We start from the raw sequence: 13,275 nt of genomic DNA, 5'->3' as shown, positions 1-13,275 counted from the left end.
TCATCTCAGTGCAGAAGACCTGAAAGTGTCAGAGATTACCGGAGTCTAGTCACTACTGAATTAGGCAAAGGAGCTGCAGAGAGTAGAGAACAGTAGAGTAGTACTTTATTGATCCCATCTTTGGAAAGTGTTTTATTTTATGACTCACAGCTTGGGCAGCTTGTGAGTCACTACTTAACAGAACCAAAGACCTGATACGGAAAATGAATGTCTTTAATACTGTAGTGTACAATCATAGAACTGGTTGGCTGTCAGACAGAGTCAGCCAGTGATGCGGATTGTGGAACTACTGTTCATTCAGTCTATGACTCAATAATACATTTACATTACATTTCAGACATTTCAGTCATTTAGCAGACGCTCTTATCCAGAGCGACTTACAGTTAGTGAGTGCATACATTATTGGTTTATACTGGCCCCCTGTGGGAATCGAACCCACAACCCTGGCGTTGCAAACGCCATGCTCTACCAACTGAGCTACATCCCTGCCGGCCATTCCCTCCCCTACCCTGGACGACGCTGGGCCAATTGTGCACCGCCCCACGGGTCTCCCGGTCGCGGCCGGCTACGACAGAGCCTGGATACGAACCAGGAGCTCTAGTGCCTTAGACCACTGCGCCACTCGGGAGAATACCACCTCGGGAGAATACCACCTCAGATCAACTAAAGCTGCTCTTTGAGTGATGCCAGCCTGCTACCATGGAATCACATGGGATGGGATTATCTCATAAAATACAGTATTGGTGGAACACCCCGCAAAAACACAATGTAATTTCGGTCTGTTAACAGCTGCCCGTCACCTTTTCTGTATTTCTGTATTTTCTGTATTTCTGTAGCTCAGCTGGTAGAGCACGGCGCTTGTAACGCCAAGGTAGTGGGTTCAATCCCTGGGACCACCCATATACAAAAAATGTATGCACGCATGACTGTAAATCGCTATGGATGAAAGTGTCTGCTAAATGGCATATTATATTATTATAAAGAAGGGGGGTGTCGTGAGCTAAAAACATGCTCATGGGACAGATCCCAGACTTAGAGACACGATCAGCGTCATAGGTCAGATTGGAACACGTAGTTATTCCCATAGAACTTGAATTACTCATTGTAATTCTATTACTATCCCATCATGAAGCCAACACTGAACATCTGGCTACAGGAAGCTCACGTGCCACTGTTCAACACACCATCTGGGGGTGAGAGATGAACACATTAAAATGCTGCTGCATCGCTTGACAGTCTGAATCATTTCACCTTTTCTATCTTTCCACCAATGTGTCCATTATCTCTCCTCTCTTTTGACTGTCTTCTCGATTCTTTGTCCTCATTCAACCTCTCAGAAACCTCTCAGAAACACTCCATCCTTCCCTCATTACTCTCAACCATCTCTCTCTCTCCCTAACACCATTCTCTCCTGTGAGGAGATTACTGTCCAAACACACAGCTCAGAGCAACCCCTGGTCTGAACAGGCTGGGGAATTGGGGACATTTTTAAGATCGCCCAAGATCTGCATCTCTTTACACTATGCCATTTTCATCCCTCCCTAACCCTAAAACCTTAAACGCCCACACCAGTAGAAATCAATTTTTTCAAGCTGAAAGACGATGGCCAGAGCTTACCCATGATTTTGCACAAGGATGTAAGTCAATAAGTCATTGTTTTAGTCAAAGTATGATATATTTGGGCATGAAGTGACAAAACCGAACAGCCCTCTTCGTGCAAATTCATGCCAATGACGTGTCAATTATTTTTAGGGCTGGGTTTTATTTGAATCGTACCACCCACCAGCATGGCATTGTTTATTAATCAGAAACACCTGCAAAATGTGTGAGTCACGACTGAGCGGTCATAGGTCATGGCTACTGCAAAGATGGTGGATAAATGAAGATAGTTCACTCAGGCCGTTTACCATTGAAAAGAATAGTAAGTTCCGGTCTACTTAATGGGTGGGTCTCCCATAGACACCAATGCAATAGCAGCTGGGTCTGGTCTACTTAGTTCATTGACTTTCATTGAACCAGAAAAAAAACTGCGAGTGGGGTGTCTCGCTTCCTCTTCTGTCTCTGGTACTTGGCTGCCTGAGCCATGGAGCAAATTATGTAAAAAAAAAGAATCATTGAGTTAATAAAGCCACATACAAACATGGTCTCTTTTTCACTTTCTTGAGTAAGGCAGCTCCAAAATGCAGGTGTTTCAGCCTAGCTCAGTGCTTTCTGTGGTGGTGGGGCAGCCAGCTGAAAATACAGAGAGTAGGGGTTGGTAATGTTCTCTAGTTGTGCCGTTATTGGCTCAGTGTTCTGTCACACATGGGGAAACTACGTCACCGCAGAATCTACGGGTAGAGCTCGAAAATTGAAGACCCTTGGGTGCTGCCATAGATTTACATTGGAAGTGCCCATCCAAGAAGGCTCAAGGTCATTGGCCACAGATAAAATGGACGTCAAATCACGTTATATCTACAGTAGCTTTGATTGGACTGATCATGTCAATATCATACTTTCAAAATCTTAGCTAGCAAGGTAGACAAGCAGTCATCATCATGAATCAAGCCGACAATCTACTGGCAAATCCTTTTCAATCCTTGTCATATAAAGATAAATTATAGATTAAACGTATCGGTGCTCATCGGCCATTGGACATAAACACTACACAACAACAAGTGGTTTGGAAGGAATCAGTGGCTAACTGCAAGCGTTGCAAAGCAATCACTACCCTACTATTCAGTGGAGAGGGTGTGTGGTCCAAGTCTGGGTTTAAGGGTGTCTTTTCCAAGCTTAAAAGGATAAACATTCACATGCAACACTGTGGGCCAGAAAAGGTTGAATACATTGGCCATGCTGTCAATCCAGAATGACTTCTGTCACGTTCAAAACAACTGGAAACTCGGAACTCTCAGACTTCAGTGAGTTCAAGACAACTGGGAACTCTGGGAAAATACGCTTTCAACGGTCATCCAACTCGGAATTCCAAGTCAGGAAATCGGGCCTCTTTCTAGAGCTGAAGATCTGAGGATCACTGACGTCATTATTCAACCTTGTTTTTTCAGAGTTCCCAGTTGTCTGGAAAGCGCCATAAATCCAGAGAATGCCAGACTTTGATGACAAAGTTTGATGACAAAATTTGCCCACAAGAAGGACCGCCACGCCACCGTCCTGTTCAAGTGAGCACAGCACAACAAGGTAAGTCCAAAAATGTCTTGTATGCTGCTGCATAAATGATGTACAGAGAGGGAAAAAAGTATTTGATCCCCTGCTGATTTTGTACGTTTGCCCACTGACAAATAAATGATCAGTCTATAATTTTAATAGTAGGTTTATTTGAACAGTGAGAGACAAAATAACAACATAACATGGGATTAAGGTCTGGAGACTGGCTAGGCCACTCCATGACCTTAATGTGCTTCTTCTTGAGCCACTCCTTTGTTGCCTTGGCCGTGTGTTTTGGGTCATTGTCATGCTGGAATACCCATCCATGACCCATTTTCAATGCCCTGGCTGAGGGAAGGAGGTTCTCACCCAAGATTTGACGGTACATGGCCCCGTCCATCGTCCCTTTGATGCGGTGAAGTTGTCCTGTCCCTTAGCAGAAAAACACCCCCAAAGCATAATGTTTCCACCTCCATGTTTGACGGTGGGGATGGTGTTCTTGGGGTCATAGGCAGCATTCCTCCTCCTCCAAACACGGCGAGTTGAGTTGATGCCAAAGAGCTCGATTTTGGTCTCATCTGACCACAACACTTTCACCCAGTTCTCCTCTGAATCATTCAGATGTTCATTGGCAAACTTCATTGTGCTTTCTTGAGCAGGGGGACCTTGCGGGCGCTGCAGGATTTCAGTCCTTCACGGCGTAGTGTGTTACCAATTGTTTTCTTGGTGACTATGGTCCCAGCTGCCTTGAGATCATTGACAAGATCCTCCCGTGTAGTTCTGGGCTGATTCCTCACCGTTCTCATGATCATTGCAACTCCACGAGGTGAGATCTTGCATGGAGCCCCAGGCCGAGGGAGATTGACAGTTATTTTGTGTTTCTTCCATTTGCGAATAAACACACCAACTGTTGTCACCTTCTTACCAAGCTGCTTGGCGATGGTCTTGTAGCCCATTCCAGCCTTGTGTAGGTCTACAATCTTGTCCCTGACAGCCTTGGAGAGCTCTTTGGTCTTGGCCATGGTGGAGAGTTTGGAATCTGATTGATTGATTGCCTTGTCAGGTGTCTTTTATACAGGTAACAAACTGAGATTAGGAGCACTCCCATTAAGAGTGTGCTCCTAATCTCAGCTCGTTACCTGTATAAAAGACACATGGGAGCCAGAAATCTTTCTGATTGAGAGGGGGTCAAATACTTATTTCCGTCATTAAAATGCAAATCAATTTATAACATTTTTGACAAGCGTTTTTCTGGATTTTTTTGTTGTTATTCTGTCTCTCACTGTTCAAATAAACCTACCATTAAAATTATAGACTGATCATTTCTTTGTCAGTGGGCAAACGTACAAAATCAGCAGGGGATCAAATACTTTTTTCCCCTCACTGTAATATGCCAGGGAGATATGTATAATGTAGCTAAGAAAGTAATACTAAGTGTATGTTGTGTAGTAAGCTGTTAGTAGCTCATGTGCCCCAACCTAATAATTTGGTCCCTTTCCCCCTCATATCTTAGCCTACTGTTCTGACTTGGTGTACAGGGAGAATACTGTAAGAACGGCCCATGTTCTGAATTCTGTCGCTGTACATTTCAAAGTGCTGAACAAATACTTATATTGACTACGTCCGCCTTAGCTCGCTCATTAGTGTCTTAATCGAAATTACAGATTGCCTCTTATCCGCTCATCGTTCCCTTACCCATAGTTTGTACATCTTAATTGTCAGTAGAAACCACATTTGTTTAAGCAAGTCAGCCATATCACTACCAGTGAAAAATTTGGACACCCCTACTCATTCAAGGATTTTTCTTTATTTGTACATCGTAGAATAATAGTGAAGACATCAAAACTATGAAATAACACATATGGAATCATGTACTAACCAAAAAAGTGTTAAACAAATCAAAATATATTTAATATTTGAGATTCTTCAAATAGCCACCCTTTCCACACTCTTGGCATTCTCTCAACCAGCTTCATGAGGTTGTCACCTGGAATGCATTTCAATTAACAGGTGTGCCTTCTTAAAAGTTAATTTGTGGAATTTCTTTCCTTCTTAATGCGTTTGAGCCAATCAGTTGTGTTGTGACAAGGTAGGGGGGGTATACAGAAGATAGCCCTATTTGGTAAAAGACCAAGTCCCTATTATGGCAAGAACAGCTCAAATAAGCAAAGAGAAACGACAGTCCATCATTACTTTAAGACATGACGGTCAGTCAATACGGAACATTTCAAGAACTTTGAAAGTTTCCTCAAGTGCAGTCACAAAAACCATCAAGCGCTATGATGAAACTGGCTCTCATGAGGACCGCCACAGGAATGGAAGACCCAGAGTTACCTCTGCTGCAGAGGATAAGTTCATTAGAGTTACCAGCCTCAGAAATTGCAGCCCAAATAAATGCTTCACAGAGTTCAAGTAACAGACACATCTCAACATCAACTGTGCAGAGGGGACTGTGTGAATCAGGCCTTCAAGGTCGATTGCTGCAAAGAAACCACTACTAAAGGACACCAATAAGAAGAAGAGACTTGCTTGGGCCAAGAAACACAAGCATTAGACTGGTGGAAATGTGTCCTTTGATCTGATGGGTCCAACACTTAAACAGCATGGCTACCACAGCATTCTGCAGCGATACGCCATCCCATCTGGTTTGGGCTTAGTGGAACTATCATTTGTTTTTCAACAGGACAATGACCCAACACACCTCCAGGCTGTGTAAGGGCTATTTTACCAAGAAGGAGAGTGATGGAGTGCTGCATCAGATGACCTGGCCTCAACAATCCCCCGACCTCAACCAAATTAAGATGGTTTGGGATGAGTCGGACCGCAGAGTGAAGGAAAAGCAACCAACAAGTGCTCAGCATATGTGGGAACTCCTTCAAGACTGTTGGAAAAGCATTCCAGGTGAAGCTGGTTGAGAGAATGCCAAGAGTGTGCAAAGCTGTCATCAAGGCAAAGGGTGGCTATTTGAAGAATCTCAAATATAAAATATATTTTGATTTGTTTAATGTGTTATTTCATAGTTTTGATGTCTTCACTATTATTCTACAATGTAGAAAATAGTAAAAATAAAGAAAAACCCTGGAATGAGTAGGTGTGTTCAAAACTTTTGACCGGTACTATATGTTTTTTTAAAAGGCAGTAAATGAGGCTGAATTAACTGTTTCGCTGCCAGAGAAGGCTTTGCTGATAGCCAGGTGTAGCGGTGGTAAGGATTCACTCCATGGTGCTGAAAAGAAAGCTATGCTGTTGGAACAGCTTTATGTAGGCCCTAACAGTTTGTGGGCACCGTTTGTCACCGTTATAGTGCAATTAATGTATTGTTTAGTGTTGTGTTGTGTAGTGGCTTTGCTGGCACGCATCCCAAAAAAATTGGTGGGAGTTTGCCCCACCATGATTTACATGCTAAAATCGCCACTGCATCTATATAATGTTATGAGGACAATCTGAGGAAGGTCAGCCAGGCGGCAGTGCAGGATATCTGTGTGTGTGTGTGTGTGTGTGTATCTTGTCTACCAAGATGACTTGTGAGAAGCTGTCTTTTCCCTCTAACCTTATGCCTCAATGGGGCACAAACGTATTATACCAATTCCCCATACAGATTCTTCTGTAATTGGCAAACAGCATGAGATGCCCGTCTGCAGGACATAACTAGATAAGCATTTACCATTTGAGAGATACATAAACTGTGCAAATGGAACAAAATGTGCTCTACTTCCAATTCAGAGACTTAAATAATAGTGTATAATTTGCCTATTCAGACCGCATCTGCGACCTGAAATACCACAGTATGCAAAGTAACCATTTAAACAACACATGACTGCAGTGACCTATATATAAAGTAGATTAAATACATTTGTATAGCAAACATATTGAATGATCCAACCTCTTTGTAACATACACTGAGTGTACAAAACATTAAAAACACCTGCTCTTTCCATGACATAGACTGACCAGGTGAATCCAGGTGAAAGCTATGATCCCTTATTGATGTTACTTGTTCAATCCACTTCAATCAGTGTAGATGAAGGGGAGGAGGCAGGTTAAAGAAGGATTTTCAAGCCTTGAGACAATTGAGACATGGATTGTGTATGTGTGCCATTCAGAGGTATGAATGGGCAAGACACAATATTTAAGTCCCTTTGAACAGGGTATGGTAGTAGGTGCCAGGCGCACCGGTTTGTGTCAAGAACTGCAACGCTGCTGGCTTTTTCAAGCTCACCAGTTTCCTGTGTGTATCAAGTATGGTCCACCACCCAAAGGACATCCAGCCAACTTGACACAACTGTGGGAAATATTGGAGTCAACATGGGCCAGCATCCCTGTGGAATGCTTTCGACACCTTGTAGAGTCCATGCTCCAATGAATTGAGGCTGTTCTGAGGGCAAAAGGGCGGGTGCAAGTCAATATTAGGAAGGTGTCCTTAATGTTTTGTACACTCAGTGTATAACGTAATCTGTAACACTTGACCCTTATGTATGCATTCATAAAGCCTTTTAAACAACTGCGCAATACTTTATAACATCCTTCATAGTCATAAGTCATAAGTGTCAGCAAATCTCTGGACATACTAGCTCTGAAAAGTTGTAATGTATTTTGTTAATGTCAATTATCTCATCCAAACTTTTGACCTGATTTGTTAAGCTTTACAGACACACAGACACAGACACGGTAGCTAGCACGTGATAGGCCAGCCCCCTGACAGAGAGATAGAGAAGCAGAACAAAGGTAGGCAATAACATTCAGGTGTCCTTGTGTTGTTGAATAGCCCTGATGGAAGCCAGTTCCCTAGGCAACCCATTAGTTTGGATGTCACAGTCCAGCAGCAAATGGTCCCCTCTATATTACAGAATGATAATTTTACACCGAAGGACTGTTTTACATTTGTTATACAGTTGAACACAGGTGCTGAGACAACTCCAGAACAATATCTCTCACTTATTCATAATAAATAATACATGAATGGTAGTGAAAACAGAGAGTGAATACAGAGATAATGAGAGGCAGTGAATTCCCAATCACACTCAAATCAAGGCCACTGGCTCCCTTGCAACAGAGGTGACAACCCCATGTTGAAGCAACATCGGTCTTGTTGACTGTTCTCTTCTGTCACTGTTATCTTCTCCCCAAATAATTGAACCATTCAGAATGTTTCATTCGGACAATACATTTTGCACCGGGTGTAGTACAGACAGTATGCAACTGTTAATTGGATCACAACTGGTTGTGGATTACAAGAGAGGTCATTCCTGAAAAACTATCAGCAAATATCACTAGCTTGGTTTATAGTATAGTGCATAGAGAGTGTAGTGGGATTCCACGATTCAGGGCAACGGTTTTTGTGCCCCAATACAATTTCTGCTCCTGACTGTGTAGTAATGCTGTAATTACTCTGGTAACAACATCGTGATAACACATTGTTACATAGGGATCTATTGTAATTGCGTAGTAATGTAGTTTTTCTAGGTTCCCATCTGTCTCTCTCACCTGTCTGAGGATGAAGCTGGTGGAGTTGGTGCTCCCGTCAGACCTCTTTAGCCGGCTGCGTCTGGAGTAGGTCCCTCTGTTCACCTGAGTAGGTACAGCCAGAAACACACACGTAATTCTCACTGTCACTCACTTTGCAGCACGACATCAAGGGCACCTTCAGGAACACCCTATCTGACTCCAGCCTCTGGAGCCCCACAGGTGATCAGGTGCCTGGCCATACATAGCCTATACCTATTGTACGCATTTCCATCCTGGCTGTAACAGTGTAGCCTGCTGTCCACTTCTGGCTGAGACCTGAAGACTTGCATCGGCTCCCCAAACTAATGCCTAAGCTTTAGTTCAGCTTGTGACCTTTCATAAGAACTAAAATACACCTGCATCACATTTGATTTCTGCCTAACTTAAAAACAAGTGTGTAATTTTTTGAACCTTTATATCACATGTTGACTATTTGCTGTAAGATAATTAAGTATGTAAGATGGTCTAATATTTTGGTATAAGGCTGTGAAACTAGGTCATGTGTTCAGTCAGTCTGCCCTTCATAAATGGATTCCAGCTACATGGATGAATTATTAAGTACCCTATTTCAAACCACATCAATCAAATTCACATACCATCTGCTAAACTTCACACTGAACACAGACTACATCACATACAGTAGGAAGTTTATGACTGTACCATGGATTATTGAGCGTTGTTCACAAATGTGAGAAAATAAAGAAACTAGCCTATTAATAAAGAAATATATAGCTAGCATTAATCAAAGATAGAAGAGGACGTTTTTTTTGTAACTGACTTTCTGAAGATAGGTAGCCTCATAGAGAATGTTTTCCCCATTTTGGTGCAGTGGAGTTGTGGTGGTCGCCCCACATGATAATCTTAATTACACATACATGTGCAAAATGTGAATTGAACACATCACCTCAGCTGAAAAAAAACGGATGTTTTCCAGTGTTTTTTAACAGCAGTAAGAGAACATAGAGCAGAGTATCTACTATATTGCGGTACTTTACCTTCTGGAGTCCATCGCCAGCCCCGTGACGGGTGTAAATGTGCCGGGACATCTCGGCTAGTTCGTCCGTCCAGGGGGGAGGCTGCCTCTCTGTCCCGGTCCATGGCAGCTGCTGTTGCGGTTGTTGAGTTGGTTCCTCCAGCTTTGCACGGTTGCTTACAAACTCTCAACAGAGAGAGGAATGATACGATACAGTGCTTTCTTGGTAAACAGTCCGTGTGCATGAACCAACCAGCATCTGTTTGCGCGCGTGCAGTAGTGCTACTTGCCTGCTGCTGTTGTAGGTTACGCTACAGATGTGCATGCGCAACTGGCACGCTCTTGGCTGCTGAGCTCTGCCTCCCGCATCATCCATCGTGCCGTCCATCTCCATTATGTCAATGGCTCTGTCATTCTCATCTGGGAGATAAGATTCAAATGTGCAATTATCGAAGTTTTCTATGTATTGATGTTTCTAGTGACATCAGCTTCTTCCATTACAGTTTTGTTCCATTACAGATTTGTATATTTGATATATGTATTTCCTTTTAACCTTGCAATAACCTCTGTGGGTCTGTACATATATATTTGGAATGAAAAGAATGTAACAATTTACCCAGGAATGAAATATGAAAACAAGAAATCCTGTTTAAATGTATTTTGGGACAATAAAACTATTGTCCATTAGCTTAACACAAAATAGAAATGTGTATTTGGTGGTCTCACAGGGTAAAAAGATAAAAACAGACATAAAACATACAGTGAGGGAAAAAAGCATTTGATCCCCTGCTGATTTTTGTACGTTTGCCCACTGACAAAGACATGATCAGTCTATAATTTTAATGGTAGGTTTATTTGAACAGTGAGAGACAGAATAACAACAAAAAAATCCTGAAAAACACATGTCAAAAATGTTATAAATTGATTTGCATTTTAATGAGGGAAATAAGTATTTGACCCCTCTGCAAAACATGACTTAGTACTTGGTGGCAAAACCCTTGTTGGCAATCACAGAGGTCAGACGTTTCTTGTAGTTGGCCACCAGGTTTGCACACATCTCAGGAGGGATTTTGTCCCACTTCTCTTTGCAGATCTTCTCCAAGTCATTAAGGTTTCGAGGCTGATGTTTGGCAACTCGAACCGTCAGCTCCCTCCACAGATTTTCTATGGGATTAAGGTCTGGAGACTGGCTAGGCCACTCCAGGACCTTAATGTGCTTCTTCTTGAGCCACACCTTTGTTGCCTTGGCCGTGTGTTTTGGGTCACTGTCATGCTGGAATACCCATCCACGACCCATTTTCAATGCCATGGCTGAGGGAAGGAGGTTCTCACCCAAGATTTGACGGTACATGGCCCCGTCCATCGTCCCTTTGATGCAGTGAAGTTGTCCTGTCCCCTTAGCAGAAAAACACCCCCAAAGCATAATGTTTCCACCTCCATGTTTGACGGTGGGGATGGTGTTCTTGGGGTCATAGGCAGCATTCCTCCTCCTCCAAACACGGCGAGTTGAGTTGATGCCAAAGAGCTCGATTTTGGTCTAAACTGACCACAACACTTTCACCCAGTTCTCCTCTGAATCATTCAGATGTTCATTGGCAAACTTCAGACGGCCCTGTATGTGCTTTATTGAGCAGGGGGACCTTGCGGGCGCTGCAGGATTTCAGTCCTTCACGGCGTAGTGTGTTACCAATTGTTTTCTTGGTGACTATGGTCCCAGCTGCCTTGAGATCATTGACAAGATCCTCCCGTGTAGTTCTGGGCTGATTCCTCACCGTTCTCATGATCATTGCAACTCCACAAGGTGAGATCTTGCATGGAGCCCCAGGCCGAGGGAGATTGACAGTTCTTTTGTGTTTCTTCCATTTGCGAATAAACGCACCAACTGTTGTCACCTTCTCACCAAGCTGCTTGGCGATGGTCTTGTAGCCCATTCCAGCCTTGTGTAGGTCTACAATCTTGTCCCTGACATCCTTGGAGAGCTCTTTGGTCTTGGCCATGGTGGAGAGTTTGGAATCTGATTGATTGATTGCTTCTGTGGACTCCCTTTAAGAGTGTCCTCCTAATCTCAGCTTGTTACCTGTATAAAAGACACCTGGGAGCCAGAAATCTTTCTGATTGAGAGGGGGTCAAATACTTATTTCCCGCATTAAAATGCAAATCAATTTATAACATTTTTGACATGTGTTTTTCTGGATTTTTGTTGTTGTTATTCTGTCTCTCACTGTTCAAATAAACCTACCATTAAAATTATAGACTGATCATTTCTTTGTCAGTGGGCAAACGTACAAAATCAGCAGGGGATCAAATACTTTTTTCCCCTCACCATTACACACATTGCATATTTACATTTCAGCAGACTCTAATGAGCTGTGGTATGGTGATAGGATCAAGAGAGATAGCTGTGATGCACTCTATTAAAGTATACTGTACGTAATCCACTGCTAGTCAAGAGAGTGTGATTAGTTGATCAAAGCACTTCCTCACCCAGGGACTTCCTCTTCATTCAGGCATGGACAAGTCTAAACGGGATCCTTGGGAGATCCCATCTCTGATGTCACCCCATTGAAATTGACATTTAAAACGGTTAAGGTAAGAAGAATAAAAAAAATAGTTAAGGTAAGGGTTATGTTAAGGGTTCGGGTTGAGGGTAGGAAGGGATAGGGTTTAGGGTAGGGACATCCCAAGGATTCCAGATAACACTAACAATTTAGGCATAGCAATGGAGGACCACACAGAGTGCAGAAAACATTAGGAACAGATTCCAATATTGAGCTGCACCCCCTTTTGCCCTCAGAACAGCCTCAATTCGTCGAGGCATGGACTCCACAGGGATGCTGGCCAATGTTGACTCCAATGCTTCCCACAGTTGTGTCAAGTTGGCTGGATGTCCTTTGGGTGGTGAACCATTCTTAATACACATGGGAAACTGTGGAGTGTGAAAAACCCAGCAGTGTTGCAGTTCTTGACAAACTCAAACTGGTGTGCCTGGCACCTATTACCATACCTTGTTCAAAGGCACTTCAATCTTTTGTCTTTCCCATTCACCCTCCGAATGGCATACATACACAATCCATGTCTTAATTGTCTCAAGGCTTGAAAATCCTTCTTTAACCTGTCTCCTCCCCTTCATCTACACTGATTGAAGTGGATTTAACAAGTGACATCAATAAGGGATCATAGCTTTCACCTGGATTCACCTGGTCAGTCTATGTCCGGTGTTCCTGTTTTATAAATGCAGTCTTCTCCAAGGACATTTCGAGTGGGAAAAAATAGTCAAGAAATCGACCCTGCCATAGAGCAGTGTTTCCCCACTCCAGTCCTCCAGTAGCCCCAACAGTCCACATTTTTGTTGTAGCCCCGGACCAGCACACCTGATTCAACTTGTCAACTAATCATCAAGCCCTCAATGAGTAGAATCAGGTGAGTTTGTCCGGGGCTACAACAAAAAATGTGTGCTGTTGGGGGTACTGGAGGACTGGAGTTGGGAAACACTACCCTAGAGGATTTTGGAAATGCATGCAAGCCAGTACAAGACCCAAAGACCGCTCACATGAGGTGGGATAACTAGACAGGACACCAGGCTTGTTGAACCTTCAGCCTCTGTGCTAGAATCTTACTAAGCTAAAGCTCCCCAGCTGTCAAATAAAGAAATC

At 43.1% G+C, this 13,275-nt stretch overlaps 1 protein-coding gene across 2 annotated transcripts in view; it reads right to left on the bottom strand.

Annotated features, from left to right (window-relative positions):
• The window catches only part of LOC121555007 (voltage-dependent L-type calcium channel subunit beta-4-like), a 78,341-nt gene extending 68,415 nt beyond the window's left edge, over positions 1 to 9,926 (bottom strand). For both annotated transcript variants that reach the window (XM_041868762.1, XM_041868763.1), the window contains exons 1-2: positions 9,645 to 9,926; positions 8,629 to 8,712 (exon numbers count right to left, since the gene is read on the bottom strand). In XM_041868762.1, coding sequence (XP_041724696.1) covers positions 8,629 to 8,712; positions 9,645 to 9,695 — 135 coding nt within the window. In that variant the 5' untranslated portion in view covers positions 9,696 to 9,926. The remainder of the gene's footprint in view (positions 1 to 8,628; positions 8,713 to 9,644) is intronic.
• Positions 9,927 to 13,275: the final 3,349 nt, after the last annotated feature.

The sequence above is a fragment of the Coregonus clupeaformis genome, chromosome 40, assembly GCF_020615455.1.
Source record: "Coregonus clupeaformis isolate EN_2021a chromosome 40, ASM2061545v1, whole genome shotgun sequence".
Taxonomy (NCBI): Eukaryota; Metazoa; Chordata; class Actinopteri; order Salmoniformes; family Salmonidae; genus Coregonus; species Coregonus clupeaformis.
The sequence above is the reverse complement of the archived record's forward strand: the minus strand, read 5'-3'. Positions and strand labels throughout refer to the sequence as shown.